General features: G+C 41.5%; 2 protein-coding genes and 1 non-coding gene across 9 annotated transcripts in view; all 3 read right to left on the reverse strand.

Moving 5' to 3' along the window:
* The window catches only part of rap1gapa (RAP1 GTPase activating protein a), a 37,372-nt gene extending 36,229 nt beyond the window's left edge, over positions 1-1,143 (reverse strand). For 5 of the 6 annotated variants that reach the window (XM_028409170.1, XM_028409174.1, XM_028409171.1 and 2 more), the window contains exon 1: positions 985-1,142. In XM_028409170.1, coding sequence (XP_028264971.1) covers positions 985-1,028 — 44 coding nt within the window. In that variant the 5' untranslated portion in view covers positions 1,029-1,142. Of the gene's footprint in view, positions 1-984 lie in introns of all 6 variants that reach the window. The other variant, XM_028409182.1, reaches the window with a different exon arrangement.
* A 9,903-nt stretch (positions 1,144-11,046) lies between these two features.
* nt5dc2 (5'-nucleotidase domain containing 2) lies at positions 11,047-20,310 on the reverse strand. Of its 2 annotated transcripts, XM_028410811.1 has the most exons (14): positions 19,827-20,310; positions 17,582-17,766; positions 17,414-17,488; positions 17,273-17,328; positions 17,031-17,124; positions 15,496-15,624; positions 14,937-14,997; positions 14,754-14,856; positions 14,568-14,669; positions 14,404-14,485; positions 14,203-14,289; positions 12,011-12,151; positions 11,754-11,818; positions 11,047-11,593 (listed from the first exon to the last, which is right to left on the reverse strand). In XM_028410811.1, the coding sequence occupies exons 1-14, from the start codon at positions 20,209-20,211 to the stop codon at positions 11,332-11,334; spliced, it is 1,827 nt and encodes a 608-aa protein (XP_028266612.1). In that variant the 5' UTR covers positions 20,212-20,310; the 3' UTR covers positions 11,047-11,331. The 2 variants fall into 2 exon arrangements, with proteins under 2 accessions (XP_028266612.1, XP_028266613.1); XM_028410812.1 differs by lacking the exon at positions 15,496-15,624.
* On the reverse strand, positions 15,144-15,216 carry trnar-ccu (transfer RNA arginine (anticodon CCU)). Its single transcript has one exon. It is a non-coding gene; the product is annotated as a tRNA-Arg (tRNA).
* Positions 20,311-21,752: the final 1,442 nt, after the last annotated feature.

Consider the following 21,752-nt stretch of genomic DNA (forward strand, 5'->3'; position numbering starts at 1 on the left):
CTTACTTAACAAATCCACAAACATTGGGACGTATACAACCAGTAACAGATCAATAAGAAATTCAATTTATCCATATTAAGACACCGGACACAATGCTAGAATGTAAACAAAGTAAAATGTCGTTCCAGAAAACAACGCCTGACATGAAGTGCTGACAAAGCCTCTAGTGTCTTCACCTGGCCAACAGCCCAACAGCCCAGACACACACACGCAAACTTATTTAACCTGCAGCACAGTCTGTGAACTGGCTGCAATTGCCTCACACACATATGAACCTGCACAAACTCTACACTACACACCAGACTAGTCTTTAAAGAAAAGGCTGTCAGGCATGCAGTTGGGGCACCTGTTCACCTTTTGACCACCAAAACATTTCTTGCTGACTCTGTGTCTACTGTTTAGTGTCCTTAAAGTCTCAAGGGGGCATATAAATAAACTGGCGATATAAGTGTGAACACACTCAACTGTACAAGTAAAATGCTTCATCAGAGACGGGCAAGAAAAATATTGTGCAAAATGTGCATGAATGCACGACACACACATACAAAATACATACATGCAGTAATACAAACAAACCTTTGATGCAACATTTTTCTATATATAATAATACAATTTATACTTTTCTGTAACTTCAGCTCTTCTGTCCCATGGTTATATCACCTTATTATTATTTGGCTTGTGTTTCTACATTTGATACCTGAACATTACAGTACAGAATGTAAAACTTAATGAGTAATCATTCAATAGAAACAACAGGTCAAGCTTATGATATGAATTAATCATAATAATGACATTTGGGACAGACACTGCTCTGATAGAAATGAAAGCATTCCAGTGCACAAACATGCAGCACAAATACAGACAGAGAATCTGCACAGTCATCAAACCAGGTGGCATAAACAGGCGCTCGCAGTCACACATGTCATCACTGAATAGGACTAGCTGGTCTGTGAATTATTAGGATTTTTTTTTTATTATTCTTACCCTCCATAGGCTCCAAAAGTGAAACTCCTCTTTCTCTGCGGCATGCTGGCTAATGGATAGCAGTGAGTCAGTCAACTCAGTGCTGAATGGTGCCAGCACTTGTGTCACTTACGCTGACTGAGCATGTGTGCGTGCGTGTGCGTGTCAGTGTGTGTGTGTTTGTATGCTATGCCTGCCGTCTGAGTTCCACTCCCCCAGCCGGGGCTAACGTGCCCTGCCTCTTCCTTTGCTCACACGCCTCCTTCACAAACAGGAGAGAAACGACGAGAGGGGGAGGGAGGGAGGGACGGGGGGTGAGGAGGCTGGAGTGAGGGGCTGCTGACCATGCCAGTCTCCCAGGGAACCAAGAGGGCTCACACAAGGGCTCACATCCCCTCTCCTATGCATCCAGACCACAGTAAAACATGTACTTAAAATGAACTGTAATCTCTTCCAATCACACAGAAAGAACACATGTTACACAAGCAGCAAATTCATGGTTACTTGCCTGATAATAAAGTGGCTGAGATAACAGGAGGCTGTGAGAGTTTGCTTTGAACAAGACTAGCAACACCAGTTCACCTTCTCAATATCAAACTGGAGGGACAGCTGGTTAAACAAGCTGCAGACATCAGACAAGCAGTTCATCATTCTTCACAAATGTGCTAATCACTGAGCCTCGCTCCAGGTTAGAGAGCTCCACCTCTGCATACTTCCAGAGATGACCTCTGAACAAGTTCCTAATCTGTTCATCATTCATCTCACTCTTACAGTAATTCTTTCTTTTGTAAGCCCATCACCTCTGGTATGCACACTAGAGGAGGTAACTCAGCACGGCTATTAGCCGCATTGATTAAATGGAGTAAACGTCTGGACGCACAGACTCTCCTTTGGCAAGCCTGCTAAACTGGCAGCAGTGACAATGGTGCATTAATGCTGCCACAGATTATTGAATAAAGACAGATTGCAGTCTCAACCATCAGCTATCTGATAGACATTCACTTCCAAAAAAGCATTTGGACTATGTTGCATGAAGCAGACGTTTGTTTTCATGGCCAGGACAGAGGGAGTTTCTGTATTATATGGGAAAAACAACAATTTAACCCTAATACGAATAAATAAAATCTCACCAATCCAGGACTTTAATCTCTTCAGAGACCACTGTCTTCATCACATTAACCAAAAAGCTCTCATAGCAACTGAGCAGACAATCACTTAATTAATCAATGGGCCGACCAAACAGGCACAATCGTGCTAAAAGACAATTACATCATCTTTCTGCAATTACATCACCATCTTTCCTCTGAAACAGCATCTGCCTAAAACACATTTTAGCACAGTCCTTCACTGACTTTGTTGGCAACAGGTTTTTACTTGGCCATAATGTAAGATCTTTGAAGGAGAAAGACTTTATGGATTAAAGGGATTTATTGAATGTTTTAACATTTGTGCAAGTGCCAAAATCTGCAGGTTTTCAGCCACTTGAGGCTGGTTTCAAAAGTGAGTCGATATCTACAGATCTTTATGTTCAAATGCACAATGTAACAGCACAAATAAACATGTTTACATACAACAAAATTACATACGATTGATTTTTATAATAAGGTATATGTACAGATTAAAATAATCAAAGAAAACCTCTTAAAATGAAAACTGACAATGTGTAGTTATCACATTTTTAATGCAAACATCTTTGCATGTAGTGTACCCATAACCTGTTATGGGTACTGTGTATTTTCCTCATAAAACTAGTGGACAGCAAACAGATTATTGTTTGCTTTACTTTAATGTCAACCAGCCCGTCATTGATAGATGGACTTATGTTAGCAGACAGTAGCTAACAAGTTAGCTGATTAATGAGCCAGTGCACTGACATCTTAATTAAGGGACATTATAAAAAAACACAACGCGCAGCACAACACCTTCACCCTTCAACCTCATGCAGAGTCTGAACTCCCATTAGTCCAGCAGTACAGGTGACAGTAACAGTAAGAGTTTTCACTCATTTGATCATATACTCTGCAACATACACACACACAGTTTGTGTAAGCGATCAGGGGACAGTGGGACATCTGTGGTATAAATGATCTTTGGATCACCATGAGGATAGATGATAGATGAGTATGAATATTCTGAATGGCACGTGATCGACCCACACCCCTGTCATCGATGTATTGGAAGGTCTGTAATCTTTATTGGTCACCTCAGACTTCATCAATTTTTCCTGTCCATAGGTTAAAAGGCAAATGACACACAATATATAGACACCAAACCAAAACACTTTTTATCCTAACATTAATAATTGTAGTCACACCATTAGCTCGGTTACCTAAACAAGCACACATTTATTGTGTTTCTCAGTACCACCACAACCCGACTTTGTTTAAGTACCACTCTATTGATTTAGCACATCAGTCTTGGTGCTATACCTTCACTTCCATCTGCTTTCCTGACAATTCAATTAACTAAAGCAGATGTGGTGTGTGTGAAGCATCTGAATGGCTGCAGCCCAGACACAAGCCTTTTAATCACATCACCTCAGGAACACAGCCCAGTCCTCCGAGCAGCTCTGGCTCCTCTCTTTGTTTTAAAGGAAGTGGATGGGCAGGAAGACGGGCAGGAAGACTCCCTCGAGAGGAGAAGAAACGGAGATCCCTGTCTGATAGCCATGTCATCACACTGATACCACAATATCAACAAAACCTACTACATCAGTAGTCATAATCACTGAACACTGATGGATGTTATTACTACTGCAGGTGTAAATAGATGCGGGTTGTCTCCTCCCACTTGCAGTGTGTGAATGGGAAAACGCAGTCCCATAAACTCAATAATTTATTTCCAGTCTGGGCTGTGGAAAGGATGGCAGCTGTAGCAGAAGCAAGGCAGACGCTGACGCAGGGTGTGTGTGTGTATGAGTGTGTGTGTGTAGCAGCCTATATGAGCGGTGGGGAGTGGACAGAACAGAGGCAAAGATCATTCATTCATTCTCAGTGCTGCTCTCATGCAGCAGGAAATCTGCTCCTGAATAAATGAGTGTTGTCTAAAGAGAAGGAAAATGCAGATTAAGCAACACATGTGCAGCCTGTTTTTAAGGAGATGGGTGGGGATTTATTATTTTAGTTTTTAGTTTTGAGGTCAGACATAGTGAAATCTAGATCAACAGAACATTTATATTAAAATTGTAATGTCTGTTTCATATCTTATTCTGCAAGCCTTTCTTTGATTTGGCTATTGAAGAATTAGAAGAATGCATGTGTTTAATGCAACCCTGATAGTAAAGAGTCTTAATGCAATTTAAAGTTAGACATTAAGAAAGCCTAAACAACCACTTACAGCTTCTGTCTTCAAACAACAACAACAATAAGAACTACAAAAAGTATTTAGCTTCACTGCCTTTTTATTAATACACCAGTAAACAGTATAAAGATTCCTCATAGATTGAATGTATCCAGGCTTATCAAACTTATTCATCTTCAGCATGAGAGGGCCAAGCGGTGTCTGTTTTCACTTGGTCACATCTACCTCTGCCTCTAAAAACAAACCTCTTAAAGAACCAGGTCAATCATTCCACAACATTTATACTGTAGTGGAAGGAACAAACTGCCTTTATGGCCACTGTATATATTGTAAATATTTTCCTGATACTCGACTCAACAAGGAGTACACATATAGGCTCAGATATTTGGAGAGGGCAAAGTTTGTGGAGGAAAGGGGTCCCATACAAATATTTGACAGGAGGGTATATTCAAAGGGCAATTGTGCTTTGAAGCAGGAGGAAATTAGCTGAGCTGTATAGCTGCATGTCTGTGAGCATTTCATTTTATTAGACTTTAGCAGCATTTAGAAGCTTACTGAGCTTAAGAGACTGGTGCAGGAGGAATAATTATTAGGAGCTTTTTATTGGTTTTGGATGTCTCAAATTACCTGTCAAGTCACGCTGGATAGAAGAAAGTCTGATACTTCACTGTCACTTTGCAGGCTTCTAACTTCGTCTTTAGTTTCACCTCCTCGGCTGGATTTCTAGACACACTTGGAGAGCAGACGCCTCAGCTGAAAATAACACAGTTGAAAAAAAAGAGTAAGTACAGTAAAGATTGTTGACTGTCTGACTGGGAGGAGTGGACTGAGGCCACTGAACCATCCTCCTCCCAGTGAGGCCGTGTGCCCTCTCAGGCCCCTGGGAACAGCTACAAGCAGCCTCACACACACACACACACACACTGTGGTCTTTCACAGCCTGCCCATCAGAGACCTGGGAAATTATGGTGGAGGGGGCAGAAGAAAAGAGGCGTTGTTTCAACATGCTCAAATTGGAGTGACCCCATCCCACGTTATGGTCCACTCGTTTCAGTGCAGTTGCTTCTATTCTTTTCATTTCATTAGGCTGTCCATAATCATAACAGGGACAAATAAGAAGAAGTGATGGAGGGATTATTTAAAGGGTTTCCTATAATTTAATAAAGGAGCATCTCCTAAACAACACTACTGTGAGATCAATTAATCATGGCAGCCTGTCTTCTTGTGGCAATTATGATCGGATAGAGGATGAGGCTAACAGCTACAGGGACATGTTACTCATTGATCTTTGCTGCAGAGAAAGATCTATTTCAGTTATAATGGATCCTCCGTGCCATACTATCTTTGTGTGCTGTGTGCCCCAGCCTGAGTGCAGTGATGGATGGATCCCTGTGACTGCAAGGACTTTGTCTTCATGCCAGCTGATCAATAGATGACTCGCCACAGCAGAGCCAGCCTCAGCCCGACACCGCTCAACTTTTAAATCCCTCGGTCCGGTGGAGAAATGTCAAGAAGCTAAAAGGTGACTTTTAATTCCTTTGCTTTCAACTCACGCTGGGAGAAGTAAATTTGATGGCTTTCATTTCCCTTGAACCTCCCTACTGCAGAACTGACCAATTTAATGTGAGCTGTTTGTGCATTCTGGAGATGTTTGCAGTGGAAAGGTCAATAAGAAAGCTGGTTTAAAAAAAAAGAAAGAGGGTATCTTTATGTTGTTAAAAGTCCACAGGAGCATGAGTCACTGAATTGTAAGTGATGCTCATGAGAAAACAAGAGCAGCAGCGCCCTCTGCTGGAGATGGCACAGACATTAACATAAACAAATATAAATAATAATCTGTTTTTTTTTAAAAAAAAAAAACTTAATATGAAGAATTTCACTTGCAATCATCTATTTTAGTTTTAACCCTGATGGAGTGAAGTGTGTGTGAGAGGTCAGAGCCTCTGCATTGAAACAGCAGGTGTCCCTACAAATAGAGGCTGCATGTGTCACACAATAAACACTGTGGTGTCACAAAGGGCAGCAGGGCTGTTGACTCAGGAAATAGTATCCTGTAAGAGGAGTCATAGCAAGCCATGATCTCTATTTGCAATACAGAATATTATACGTTTCATTGGAAGAATGCTCCACCTCATCATACTGCTCGGTGGTGCAGAAACGAATTACGTTATTATAGAAAGCAGCAGCACACACAGTGTTCATCAGTTATGCTGACTTCATGCTTAAATGAGTACAACCTTTTAGTGCAGATACATGAATATTCATACAATCCAAAGAAGGAAACCCACTTGTAACAGATGATAAGTGTTTGGTAAATTGCAGCATGATGTATAAATTACATACCTTAATGTGACTTGGGTGCACTTGTGATCAGCTGCAACTCTACCAGGATGCAGCTTCTATATAGGGCTCCTCCTGCCTCCACAACGTTGAAACAAAGAAGATACAAGCAGAAAACCTAATAAAGAACATTATAGAATATTGGAGGAAACTCAGATCTTTATAAAAACGTCTTAGAAGAGTCTGCAACAGAGTGAAATCAAAAGCAAATGATTTCCAAGTGAAGTTTTGTGTCTGCTTGGCATTTGAATCATGGTTTTAGTACCAGAGCCAGCAAAAGGATGAATCAATAGTCACACATTATGTCAGTGCTGCTCAAACAAACACTGCACTGCAGCAATATTTCCAATATGCACCATGGACCACACACAAAGATCACAAAGTCACTATTTGAAACATCTTTCAAATGGGGCTTTCCATAGAAGTGCTATGATCAGTTTTCCCCAGTCAGCTCCATCAAACAGGATGAAACAATAAAGATACAGCTTTTTCCAGAGATGCAAATAAAAATCTAAACCCTGAAGAGCCATGATGAATGTAATGAGACATCAAAGAATGAGTAACCCCAATGAAACTCGGTGATTATTCCTATAGACTCTGGTAGGTATTGAAAGTGCTGAATGGGAAAGAGTACAAAGGCAACTTGTGATGAAAATCAAGAATAAATATAGAAACCCCATAGATAGAGAAGCAGAGCTAGGGTGATTCATTCAAAGCCCATCAAAGAGACAGTACACTTTCACTCTAATAAGCTGTTTGCAGTGGTCCAGCTGACATCCTCCTCTACACCAGAGAATGCACATAAATGCAGACTGCAAATGAATAATTCAACGGGGAGGGAAAATTATGCATCCAATTTCTAAAAAAAGGTCTTTAAGCATGAACATGAAGCTCTAAATATTGTTTGTTTGATTGCTGCTGCACCAGCAGCAGGACAGCTCTGTAATTAAGATATCTCCAATGAAAGAACAACTTTTAATGAAGAACAAGGGAGGCACATTTATGATTAAAAAAGTGCAGCCGCAGTTCTCTAAACTGTTCTCTCTGTCAGAGCCTTATCAGATTGACGCAGAACGCCCTCTTTTAATGCAGCTCCTCATCCTTTGCTCACCCCATGTTAACAGTGGGCCTCAGACATCATAGACAGGGCTGTAATTTACACAAGGTTCAATAACAAATTAGACACCAAACTGTGGCATTAAAGGCACGAGCGCAGGAGAGAGAAAAATACACCGGCAAAAAAAGTGCATCTATAGTTAACATGGTGCCAAAGGGGGCGTCTTACATCCACGATAATGGAAGAGCATGTCAGGAGCAGCCAGTGGCCTTTACATAAATCAACATATAAATTACGTATGTGGAGACACTTGTGTGGAAGAAACTGACTAATTTAAGATAAATAAAAGAATCAAATGTTGTCATATTTAGCATACAAATTAGGATGTTATGTGTTTTGTGAGGTCAAATTAACATTGGCCTCTGACCAGCGGAATGACATCAGCTCATATATAATAAAGTCCATGTTTGTGCATACATGAGCATAACAATGGGTCTAACCAAAGTAAGCGATTTAAAAAAAAATGAAAAATGCCTGAATCAAAGACATCATGGACAGACATGTTCACATCAAGTAATCTCTGATCCCAGTTCATTATTGATTTGAATCCCAGTACTCAAATTTTGAGTCAAAGACGAAACAATGAGCAGCCACAGGTGACCGTAACCTTGCTAACCACGCTTTCTGTCATAAGTTAACTTGTGATATCTGAATGTTTTCTGAACATTTGGCACACCGGTAAACAAATGTTTAAAGGTCACCTTCAATGTGACATCATCATGTGCAGCAAAAACAAGTATTTACTAAACAAGCTTGGCAGATATGGATGTAAACTGTAGTTCTGTTCTATAATTAGTTCATTTAATATGTAAAGTATGCCTGTAATCTCTGACAGTTCTGCTGCAACCTGTCTTAGCAAGGACACTTCGTACTCTAACAGAATAAAACATGGCTACAGTACTTTACACATGAGGCATTTTTGCAGTTGTCATTGTTGCAGATGAGGAACCCTAATCAAAGATGAGAGTATGAGATGTTATTAAAGTAATAACCCCTAAAGACAAATCCATTACAAAACTGATTTAGGCTAATGGTGATTTAACCTTATTCATTACAGTCTAATAGTTCATCATGTGGGATATGACGAATGATTACACAGCAGTGGCCCTTATACTCCAAGACCTTGGCAGGAGCCAATTAGGTCGCTGCCTTGGGGTTTCGCTCTCTCTCTGCTGCTTCTCAGTCTTTGTTTTTTGTAACCATACTTAGATTTCCAAGTTCAGAAAGCCTGCAATAATCTGCTTATTCCTCATTGTTTGGCTAACAGGACTGCAGACCTTATAAATTAATAAATATGTTGTACTATTGTACTTTGCTTTTGCAGAAGAACAAGATTGATTAAAAAAAACACACACAATGTAAGTCTGTGTTTTCTCTGTGGGGTTTCTCTTACTGCTGTTTGCTGAAGCCGATGGATGGAATATCATGTGCAGCAGGGACATGATATTTTTCTTTTCCTACAGTGAGATCCTGAGCTGTGAAAGTAAAGGTCCTGTTACATTTAATAATAGAAAAGGCTGCTGCATGGGGAGACTGGCTGCCAAGAAAACAAACCTGAGTGCATGGATCCCCATGGCCAATGTAGCGACAGACACAGACGCACTCAGCTGGAAGCACAGAGAAATGAAGAAAGGTACATCTGAACCAGAAAGGAAGGCAGAGAAGGATAAAAAGAAAAGAATATGGACGGAAAGTAAAGGAGGACTATGAGGGGTAGAGTGGAAATAATATGGATTTGGCTTCTTCTATTTTACAATGAAAAGTTTAAAGAAAAGAAAAATCATCTCATGTTGAATTTGTCATTTCTGTGATTTTCCATTTTACTCAACCCAAAGTAGGTCAGATGCTTCGTCTGTCATGTAGACATGATGGCGTTACATAGCTTCCCAAGTGCCATTTTTTGTTTTTAATAACACATCAAATCAAGGAAACCTGTAGCCTCTGTAAGCCTCTTCGATCTGCCCATAGCACAATAATCATATTCCATCTACGGAAACACAAAATAAGTCAAAACACTGGATGCATTAAACAACTAAGGAGCAGTCAGCCAAAAAGAGGTGGTGATGTGCAGGAAGATGTAGTCTATTACTCATGCTGGAGGGTCAAACCACGCACACACACCCACACACACACACACTCAGAGCTCTGCTGAGAAAACGGGACGCCCTGCAGGTCCCGGAAGGTAAAGCAAACCCAGATGGATCGATAGCACACGTGCTTTAAAATGAAAGAAAATGACATTCTGCCATCCAAATGTCACATAAATCTATAAACATTGAGCAGGAATGTTGAGGTGCAATTAATCACTGAAGGTGAAATGGTGCTGTAAAATGTAAAAGCTGTTAAACAATTAAAAAACACAGCTGCACCATCTGCCAGGAAAAAGTAACACTGCGTGTGCCTGGATGTCACACTTCTGTGACTCACCCTTTTTTTCATTATGATATCACATTAACATGAAACAACAGACAGATGGTTAATAATATCCCACATGATCATGACACAACTCGATTTCTCACATTTCAGCCACTGTCTCTTACCCAGGCTACGTTATACTAAAAGCAACTGCAAAGATGAAAAACCTAATGTTTTGCTTTCAGGTGAGAAAAACATTTTTCTACCAGAACAAATAATATTTATATACATTTTATATATGTACACCAATCCTCTCACACACTAACACAGTAAAGACAAATCCCTGTGTCTTTCTTGTAAACAAACTTTTTTACCTAGGCTAAGAAGACTATGGCAACACAAACATAAAAATATGTTAAAAATTATCCACTCTGAAAATATAGCATGCACTTACATCAACACAACCACACAACTAGCAGGACCTACTGACTGCTGGACGGGACATCACCACAACTTGATCCAGGAGCACATCACTCTGGGGCTACACTAGCCCTTCCAAATATTTTAAAAATGAGCTGCTACTGTTGTAGCTAAAACTTCAACACACAACAAACAGCAGCATCACAGATGCACAAAACAAATGACATGGTGTAAAGCATAGAAGAGTACAGTACAGTACCTCTGCTGCCGTCTTCGAGCTGGCGGCTGGAAGTGAATGAATTTGTGATGCTGACTACAGTGGTGTTATGAATGGATGCTGCGCTGCCTAGCAACCAAACGGCCAATGAAATAAATTATATATATCTCTCCAACAGATGAGATTCATAACTCCCTAGACATATTTAATTCATCAAATGTTAGTATAAACTGGCTGAGTTAATTTTGAGGTAACTTTTTTACACTCTTTTATTATGTAAAACGTGCAGCGCACAGTCAGTCTACAAAATGACAAAGAAAACATTAAGACAATATTATATAAGATTTTAGCTGTTTATTTGTTTTAATTGTGCGATGGTAGCCACAGCGTGTCTGTCAGTCTTATACCACAATATGTTTACATGCTCTCTGGTCTGCAGCTATATCTACAGCGCCCTCTAGTGGATTCACTGCAGAAGCGTTCAGTTGAACCATGAACTGTGCCCTGTGGAGGTGAATTGTGCAGCATCCCCCCCACTACAGGAAAGAAATCCTCAGGCTATGTCAAGTGTTTGCCAGGCCTAAAAATACAAAAGCAGTCATTCAGGAGAGCACAGCTCTCATCGTATTTGAGACATCTCTTCCAAGAAGGGTTTCTTCATGCAGCCTGTGCACAGCTGATCCATCCACAGTGGCGCCTCGTGCTGCAGAGGGGTGCGGCGAGGGTAGAATGTGTACGAGAGGTCGTAATTTAAAAGACAGCTAAGGGAAGCCATGTAGATGTCTGAGAAACGTGACAGGCGCCTGGAGAAGTAGGTGGGGTTGTGGCATGTTCTGAAGATGCTGCCAAACTGGGGGTTGAAGAAGTTCTTTGTCATGACCCTGGGTCAGAAAAAGTTGGGGGATAGGTTTATATATATTCAGCACACATACATGTATAGTAAGAAAAACAGTGCCAGTACTTGAGGAAACATGTAGAGGACACTGCACAGACTTGTTAGAAGTGCCATTGGATTAAGAGGATTAAAATCATTTGACTCACCTCAGCTCTTCTCTTTCTTTCTGCCATTCCAGAAAAACGCGTTTAGAGTCAGGGTCTCTGTGTACCTAAGGCATTAGAGAACGGCATGAGACTTAACAAGAGGCCTCGTTTCCATGACAATAACAGCTTCAGTTACATACTGCCCAAACACAGGCCAACAGAAGTTAGTAAACAGGAAGTTGCATCCACTGACAAAGCAGCAGGGAAACATGAAATTGGTGTTCTGGTGTCTTACTAACCAGAGACTGACTTCTCACCTGTAGGCGCTCCATCAGACCTGTTAAAGCCTGCAGCCAGGTGAGGCTCAGTGCATACCGGTCTGTGCTCACCACTTTGGTTTCCAGCTCGAGCTCGGGTACTATGGCTCCTGTGCGCCAGCCATGTCGCAACATCAGATCCTGCAACACATTGCAGCAGCAGTCAAAGCCTGACACTATGAAGCTGCTTCAGGCTATTAAGCTATTGATTGATCAGTTTCTCTGCAACGTTTTCATTTGTAGAATTACTGTATGATCTATAACTGCCTTACTGGCTATAATTATTTTTGTCATTTTGAATTTACAAGCATATATATCTATTTTATTAATCAATTAAGATTGTCTGCCTATGTGGAGGACATCTGTTTTGTGAAACATCCAAAGCAAATCAAGTCAGTGGTTCATGTTACTTTTTTTTCCCCACAGGGATTGAACACACCAAATTAAATATATCAGTTCAGTGACATGCAATACATGAACCTCAAGTTGCAATAACAGCAGACCAGTTACCATTTATATACTTTCACAGTGTGCAGTAATTCTAGAATTCATTCTGCATTTCTGAAGCATCAGACTGCCTGTAGTGCCTCCTCATGATAGAGAACTGTAGCAATACACAGTGGCAGTTAGGGATGTCCCGATCAGGTGTTTTTGCCTTTGAGTCCGAGTCATTTGATTTTGAGTATCTGCCAATACCGAGTCCCGATCCGATACTTTCAAGATTCTCTATAAAGGCGGTAAATAGGATTTCAGACACGCAGCAGCTCATCGAGACCTTGCACCAAAAGCAACTGTCATACCTAGGCCTGTCATGATAACAGATTTTGCTGGGCGATTAATTGCCAAGAGAAATTATTGCGATAATCGATAATATTGTCGTTTTGAGACTATGTTCAACTAATATAATGATAACGACATACAATGCAAGTACACCCTTTAAAGATCAATTAACTTTAATTTCTAAAGAACATTTAACACTGGAAAGGCCTCAATCATCAACATTATTATTATTATTATTAATGATATTAATATTAATGTTGATATTATTATTATGAGTAATGATAGACCTATTACCATAGCTTATCTAAGCATAGTCAATGGAGTTAAGGCAAACCAACATCATGAGCAACAGAGCCAAACAACACGCACTCTCTGGGAGTGGGCTCACCTGTATGCACATGTGCTTGTGTGTGCACGCGTTTGCGTTTGCATGTGTGTTTGCGCATCAGGCCGCTGCAGACAGCTGCAGTGAATTTTACAAACGCCACCATGTAGACAGAAACACATAGAAACTGATAGCAGAGATGGCACAAGAGGACTGGGCAAGAGAACTAGAATGAGTGGCGCTGCAGCGAGTGCCGCCAGTGAGAAGGCAGAGAACTTCACTCGTACAACGCGGACTCTCTCTGAGAGCAGGTTCTATACATGAGCATGTTTAGTGTCGTGGTGAATTGTGGCAAAGTGTTGAAACGGTGTTGAGCAGCTTCACAGCTCTCTGTGTTGCTGTAACGTCCAAGCCCTGCAGCGCTGTGACGCACCGTGGCGACGCAGACAGCGAGCTGACCGTGGTCTGCTCAGAACATCCCGTAAACGTTACACAATGAGTTAAAAAAATAAAAACTACCTGTTGATTTGACACATTTTAAGACAGAAGCCGCGGGCCATATAAAGTCCGACGGCCTTTATACGCTACGACGCACCGGAGTGACGCCTTTTGTCATCCAGTCTCTTTGGCAGCGAGAGGGAGAGAGAGAGAGAAAGAGAGGAAAACAAACCAGCATGCAAATGTAATTTATCGCAGCCGAAAAACTTAACTTATCGTGCAATTAATTGATTTATTGTTTATCGCGACAGGCCTAGTCATACCCCTACGCTACAGGACACAGAGCCACCCTGCACAGAAGGCGTTAACTTTGAGAGCCCTAATAAATATATATCCGAGTCCTGATCGGGAGGTAACATCCGATTCCGATCGAGTCTGAAATCACGTAATCGGGCCCGATTTCCGATCACGTGATCGGATCGGGACATCCCTAGTGGCAGTGTTATCTTTTTTGTATTACTGACAACAACACTTCTTCTATTAAGACTGTTAATAGAAGACTCAACTTAATAAATTAAGTGTTGACTCATATGAACCCCACCATCACCAGGGCAGTGCAGTGATTCATCATCGGTGCGTTGGTACTTACAGCCAAGTCACTATAAAGATGATCACCAAAGTAAAGAACCTTTGATCCTCGCCAGCCTGTCAGTCTGAGAAAGTCAAACAGATTTCCCTGCAACACAAAAGACAACAACAAACCACAGGTCATTGTGTTTCATTAACAAAAACACAACCTGTAAAAACACAGATGGAGACAATCAGCAGACTGCAGGGTTGTGTTACAGACCTGTTTGTAAATCTGTCCTTTGTCCAAACTGTTTATCTTTTCCCACCGAAGGTCTCCCTTATTATCTAGGCGCCTGAACGGTCTGCAAGTGAGACAGTGTTTAATAACGCTGCTGAGGTCACTTTTTGGACTGAGAAACTGAATTACTGTCAACAGTTACTCACTTGATACAGTCAGTGAAGAAGTGAGGTTTGTCTGCTTGCACGATGACAACATCAAAGAATTCTCTCCAGTCCTTTCCCACCATGTGTGTCATTCCTTTGTCCCTGTGCACACAACAATCATTTTAACAGAGTGCAAATGGAGTGTTTACTGAGTTGGAGTGAGCTACTGCGGACATGGATACTTACACAAAGCTGAAAGGACTGTTGGTAATGAGGAACAGTTTCTTTCCTTGACTAACCAATTGATGCAGAACAGCATCGGTCTCCTCTCCTCTCAGAATAAACTTATCTGTAAAGCCAAAAAAAATTAATCACAGTGGAACTTTGCTGTCAGTGTGTGTGCAAAAAAACCATCAAAACAGTCCTTACCAAGATCTTGCATGACCCATTTGTACATGTAGCCTTTGAGGTGGACCATGCCAATTGCCTCCTGAGGATTAAATTGGTAACCGTTAATGGTTAAGTTCAGATTAAGCTCATTACACCGAGTAAAAATTAAAGTAGCAGAGGATGGTTTCGATCCATCGACCTCTGGGTTATGGGCCCAGCACGCTTCCGCTGCGCCACTCTGCTACACACCCCAGATGGGACTCGAACCCACAATCCCTGGCTTAGGAGGCCAGTGCCTTATCCATTAGGCCACTGGGGCTGTTGCAAAGTCAACCCCAACCATTGTGAACATGCACTGAATAACAGTGGGTGCGTCACGTGACAGAACCCACTGCACCACAGGGCACAAAGAGGGGAAAAACACTTATTGTTCTTGGCCAATGCCAATTTTTTCCTGAGCTCAGCAGAATCCTGATCCTCCAGCTGAAGAATCCCTGTACAGTGAAAACAGCCCAATACAGAATGCCACTGTGCTTCTCAGTGTGAGCTACAGGATGAGGCTGGAAGTGAAAACAGAGCGCTAACATGTAATACTCACAGAGATGTCCTTGAAGAGGTGAACTGGATCATAGTCGATGTCATTGGTGATGAAAAAATCATTTGCTACAGCCAGTAGTGTCATCTCAGGAATGGAGAAGATGTCCATGAACTGTTTCACCTTTGGTCCCTGTGCGCAGAACCCATTTTAATGCTTCATAAATACCACTGGAGGAAGGAGGAAGCAAGATTCTTTCTTTCTTTCTTTTGAATGACTTCCAAATAACATTTTTCACAAGAACTTTCACCCACTAAGACACTTCCCTAAAAACAGCGCCAAATCCCAGAGCGAGATTAAAGCCACACCAAGAACTATTTTGGAAAACAGCTTCAAGGAGGATTAGGGAAACACAAGAGGCATACTTCCTGCAGCAGGGAGGCACTTAAATGAGCCAATTAACAAAACCTAAAAGTCCAACTTGCTCCTAATTGGCAAACATGTCGGTTTGACATTTGTGTCAGTCTCATTAGAGAATTTTTGTGACTGAGTGAGGGCATTGTAGAAAATCAGAAGACAAAACAAAATAGCTCTTGGTACAGACAGTTCTCGTGCTGCTTTTTGGGGCCTGGAACACAGCCTTCCAGCTGATTCATGACGACAACGGAACAAATGAGATTACAAAATTCAATGAGACTTATGTAATGGCAAAGCCACACAGTCGGACAGCTGTACTATCTGTGAGCAGATTAAATCCTCAATTTCTTGTCTGAGAGTGGCCAAATCAGATTAGAACATTTGGCTGAGTCCGCAATATTAAGAGGGATGTTTGACATGTTACAAAAGAAAGACAGGAAACATCCTACAACATCTGCGAGCAAAGCTGCAGTAACTGTAACAAATAAATGTGTTTAAATATAGAACATTTTCATCACAAAAGCAGATCAAAGTGCTTCATACTACAGCAACTGAAACAATGTTTTGGGTTGCTGTTGAAAACAGTCCGCTGAGTCAACAATTCCAAATAATATTTAGAGGAAGGATTGTTTGGAAGAAGAGCGATTCCCAAAGGGTTTTGTAGGGATGTGGGGATTCTCAGAATGATGGGGGAGATTGTGACATAATAGAATTGGGGGAAAGGTAATTTAGTGCCTTAAAAAACAACAGATTAAAAGAAAAGATAATACCTTTAGAATCTATTCTAAAATAAACAGGAAAATCTGGAAGGTTCAGAAAAACATTGAGAGTTATATAATCTTCTGTTGCAGTTCCTGTTGTTCCTGTTCCAGACATGCTACCATGTCTGGAAGCAGCTTTTGGGTGGTCTAGAGCTGTGGCGGCCTTGGAAAGGTTTGCATATAGACTGTTACAGTGGTCTCACACACAAAGAGACAAGGCCTAGACAAGGCCTGTCCCATCTTGGTGGCCATGCAACGTATGTCTATGCTATAGCTGTACGTGCCAATCCTGGACACTCTGATGTCCGTGTGTAAACAAAAGCACCAGGATGAACATGACAGTGACCTCCTCTGCAGAAGGATTTTACTCCTTTGTTTTAACACATAGAATTCACACTTTCTATAAAACACCCCTCTCACCTTTCCATAAAAGCCACTGTCCTGCTGCAGGGGAACATGAAAGGTCCCACCATAGAGCTGAAGGACCTCCTCGTCTGGCACTGGACTCAGTCCCCTGGAACAACAAACACGAACAGAGATTAACAAAAAAAAAAAACAAGCAAATAGTGATGTTGGCATTCATCAGTATCACACTGATATGTGGATTGAGGGCAGCAGTTGCTAAAATAGATTTCATAATAGCCTGAGAGTGGAACTCTTACCGGTAAACTGTTCCTGGCTGAATGTAATGGAAGGCATCTATCTTCATTAAAAGACCCTGCAGGAGGGGAAATGAGTAGGTAATCATGCACACAGAGAATGTAAACATTTATTTTCCAGCTGAGATTTTAAAAAGTATTTACCTTTTGAATGTCATAGTGAAGACCCCGAACAGCAAAATTAGGAATGTAATCATATTTCCTGAGCCCCTCAGGATACTATACAGTATCGGAGAACAAAAAGAGTAAATAAAAAACATAATATTTTAATAAAAGTACTGGAATACTTTACACAATGACTGTAAAACACACCTTAAAGTGTTCAATTAGGAAGTCTTTTGCTCTGTTGTAGATCATCGTGTTGAGAGCATTTGAGTACAGAGCCAGTGTGTAGTCATAGTCGAAGCCATAAATGTCCACTTCAGCCAGCTTGACTTCGTTGTTGGCATAGATGGTGGACGAGTTCAGGAGGTTACAGGCGCCTGGAGGGATCAGGTCTAAACCAGGAAGGTCAAACAGGAAAACACACAATCAAGCACAGATCAAATCATTGAGAGAACAGTGACTCGGCATGATTAAGAAACAAAAGACAGAGGGCAAGATCGGAATATTCTCAATAACCGGTGACTCATGTGTTTTATGTCATGTTAAATAAAACACATCTTTCATCATGACAGCTGCTGATTATGCACTTCTGCAAAGAGAAAACTCCACTGCTGTTTTCAATCCTGTGGGGTTGGCAGGCTAACCGGAGGTTGTGTAACATGTGTGTCTAAGATGTTAACTGACTCTTGACTGGACTGAACCAATCCAAAGGAACATTTTGTACAGTACAGACTGTATTTAATTTAAACTTCACTGTAGAGCAGCATTCCTTACCTGTACATAGTTGTTGTTATTGGATTCATCTAACTAATCATACAGCTAACGTGTGCAAACATGCGCAGATTAAGCAATCAGTTTATCATTTGCTGCTGGCACAGTTTATGATACCAGTGTTGGAATAGCAATCACTGGCCTCCATTTCACTGTTGAGCCACAGAAAAAGTGGGTCACGACCTTCTGTCCCGGGACAATTCAATGAGGCCTGCAGCTGGCAGCAGCGGACATCTGGGTTCAGTTACCCCTCCAGCTTCTCCAAACAGAGGCGAATGATTAAATCTATAAAATTTCAATTCTAACTAAGAGTGCATGACTCAACTTTAATTAAAGTTGAAAAGTTGTGATTTGTATTGAGTCAGCTTCTATCTGTGTTAAAAGGTGCACAGTGATTGCAGGAGAAAACGAATGCAACCTGTGGTGGAATGCAATGAAGCGTAACTACTCTGCAATATAATAAATACAGACTTCTGGGTGCCATCATAGACCTAACTTTTAATACAATTAAATCAGCTAAACTTCACCTTTATAATGCATCAAAAATGTGGAAATGTGTGTCACCACCTTATCTGTGTCCTCACCGAGACCAGGGAAGCTTTAATCACCAGTTGTTTGATCTAAACGCTGGACTTCCTGTGAGCCAAAGAATTGATTTCTAAACAGCACCGTCAAATAAACAGTTTAGATATAGTAGTTAGACAATCTGCTCCTCTATCTGTTTCCAGATTTAAAACTAAACAAAGCTTTCAGGCAGTGTCTGTTGCAACTGATTACAAAATGATTTGTATTTTAAAGGAATAATTAGGGTGTTTAGATGAAGACAGACAATCAATAACAAGCAAATAGGTCAGGAAACTGTGTGTGCTTCTTCAGTGTTTGTTGTTTTTGATGCATATATGATGTTTTCATAATTTGCTTGTGCTTTTTCCTGTTTGTGTACATTTCATTGTGCAACATAGTTGAAATATGCTACACAAATAAAACTGTGCTGCCATTCACTCCACTCTTACACTTGGTACATTACATAAGCATGATTTATGATGTTCACTTACAAATTGTGCAGTTCATAATTATGCAAAGATGGTTTCAACTAAGTGTTACCAGCTGCAGCAATAAATGTGATTAGCATGTTGCCAATGAAGTTCTTTACCTTATTAGCATGTTTTCTTAAGCATTTTGAGTTTTGAATGAAGGATGGAGGAACACACCTTCTCTGTTTCATGTGGATAAACATAAACAAACAGAAACATGTGAAACTACGTGTGTCTAACCAAGTATGGCACTTAATCCGTGCTCTAATGTCCTAATTTTCACATTAGCTTAGTCAAAAGTAGCTGACTGCAAAACAAACTCTGAACTGTAGCATTAGCTTGTTTTGCTAACAAACCTTTGCTAAAGCAGTTTTCACAACCATGAACAGAGGAAGTAAACCCAGCCTTTTTCTGGCTGAATTTATTTTAAGGGGGCAATAATGTGCTAACGTGTTAGTGAGCCATCTGTCTGGTACGAGGCTACTCGGAAAGAGGATGAACACAATCCCACAAAAGAACAAAATGTCTCCGGTGTCTCTGCCCGGATAAACGCCGCCGATGCCCCGCTGACGTGGAGGGTAAAATGTGAGAGGTTTGTGACAAAAGGGTGGTGAGGTTTCCTTTTTTGTTGTTGTTGCAGTGCTTACCGTAAACCAGTCGTTTGGTGTCATTATAACGGCTCCACAGGTACGACCGCTGGTCCATGGGGGCAGCAGTGGACGTGAAGGACCGTCTCCTCACACCGCGGACACCCGGAGCACCCGCGGGCTCCTTGGCCGCTCGCTTCTTCTCCCCGGTTGTGCACGTGTGAGGAGGCTCACTGCATGATGGCCCGTCTCCAGTTGGCCTGTCCGAGGAGGCCGAACTTTGTTGTTGTTGTTGTTGTTTTGTGTTTCCCTGCTTTGTCTCTGCAAACACGCTGCATGTGGTGGACAGTTTGTTCGCTTTGGGGGACCTCGCCAGAGGCGGGGTACGGCTTCCTCTGGCCCATAGCGTGCGTGTTAAAGCTGTGCCCGCTGTCTTTAAAGACATTTCTACAATGTGATACACACACGCCTGAACACTGCAGCCTCTGCGGGATGGAACACGCAGACTGATGAAAACATGCCCTCCTTGTGAGGATGGCCCCGCCCCGGGCTGTCTGTCCCCTTCCGAATGGGGAGGGGCCTAATCCCTGCAGCCAATCACACACCGGCCTGTCTGTGACCGCAGGATTCCACTGAGTTCAGCTTTTCAAAATGTAGTCTTGAACTTTTTTCCTATCTGGGTGTATCTAGTAGTTATATTGCTGCACATCCTGCATCCTTCTTCAGCAGCATATTGTTGAGCATGTATCTCATTCTGCTTTCATTTGTGTGTTAATTATGCCAGTAATGCTCCCCCTACCCTCACACAAGCTGGCTTTTCAAGTTTCATCTTTTAATCCGACACACTGTCCATGACTCTCAAACAAATTTTCAGCTTTAGTTTAGTCAGACAACAGGATGTTTTCCTCTTTGTTAAGATGGAGTTTAATAAAAGATGGTTTCTCTTTGGAAGCATCATGTGGATGCAGCTATGTCCACCACAGAAATGTAGCCTATATTTATATTACTGATTTGTTGCCAATTAACCTGAACTAAAAACCCATTTTGCAGTCTTTAGTTGTCATTTTAACATCTTTTCTGAACCCTGTCTGTCGCTGTCATTGAATTATAAAATGCATAAATTTCTTCAAAAGACATCAAAATATTCACATTTATTAGTTTCACCATGCTCTCTTTGTATGATCGTCATTTGACATCATGGTTTTAATTGGTTTGCTGTCCATAAAACCATTATTATTATGTATTTACTGTGTGTTTGCTGTTGTGGAGTGTAGAGTAGCAGTAAATGCTTGTCCTGAGAATACCAGGCAAGCTTGACCGGTTTTAAGTGAGTTCACAGTGACATAAACTCCAGCAAGTACTGCTGCATACCAGCTAAGCTTTTAGACTACTAAAGCATTTAGTGGAGGAAGGGATGGAGGCATAGTAAGAAGGTCAACAGGTTCAGCAAGACCGTGAGAAAGCCTAAGCAACCATTCAGAGCTTCTTCCAACACTCCACTTCATTAATGACTGGCCTTAATGACTTTAAGGAGTTATTCTGGTTATTTAAAAGACAATGGAACCTACTGTGACCCCAGCCTAGCCTAAGCTGTCTTCCATCCATTCTCCCCCACCAAAAGACTTTCTCCACCTTTCAGAGGGACAACAGGGTCTTCAAAAGACAAAACCACTGCAAAACAGCAGGGCCAGACGACGCGTCTCCACGTGGTATTCAATCCAACTTCACCTCCTCCTCACAGGATAAAGGCCTGCACACTTCAAAAGGTCTCTGGTGTCATCCCTGTTCCCTCACAGAGGGCCTTGTGTGGACATCCTACTCCTGCAGGTCTATGGATGACGCAGGCTTCATTCCTACATACACCAGCGCTGAATCCAACCTCACCTCCTCCATTCATATCTGATATGTTGCTGCCACTGCAGAAGACAAACCGGCAGATTCCTGCTGCCGACGAGCCTAAAAGTGAGGCTGCACTTCAAGTACAGG

This window comes from Parambassis ranga, chromosome 7 (assembly GCF_900634625.1).
Source record: "Parambassis ranga chromosome 7, fParRan2.1, whole genome shotgun sequence".
Lineage (NCBI taxonomy): Eukaryota > Metazoa > Chordata > Actinopteri > Ambassidae > Parambassis > Parambassis ranga.

Bases quoted from the DNA above. Each gene is read 5' to 3' on its own strand.
- nt5dc2 (XM_028410811.1), bottom strand. From the start codon at position 20,211: ATGTCTTTAAAGACAGCGGGCACAGCTTTAACACGCACGCTATGGGCC. The intron at 17,125-17,272 runs GTAAGAGTTCCA...TTGTTGTTCCAG, and splicing joins CAGCCAGGAACAGTTTACCG to GGGACTGAGTCCAGTGCCAG. The intron at 15,625-17,030 runs GTGAGAGGGGTG...TTCTGCGCACAG, and splicing joins ACAGTGGCTTTTATGGAAAG to GGACCAAAGGTGAAACAGTT.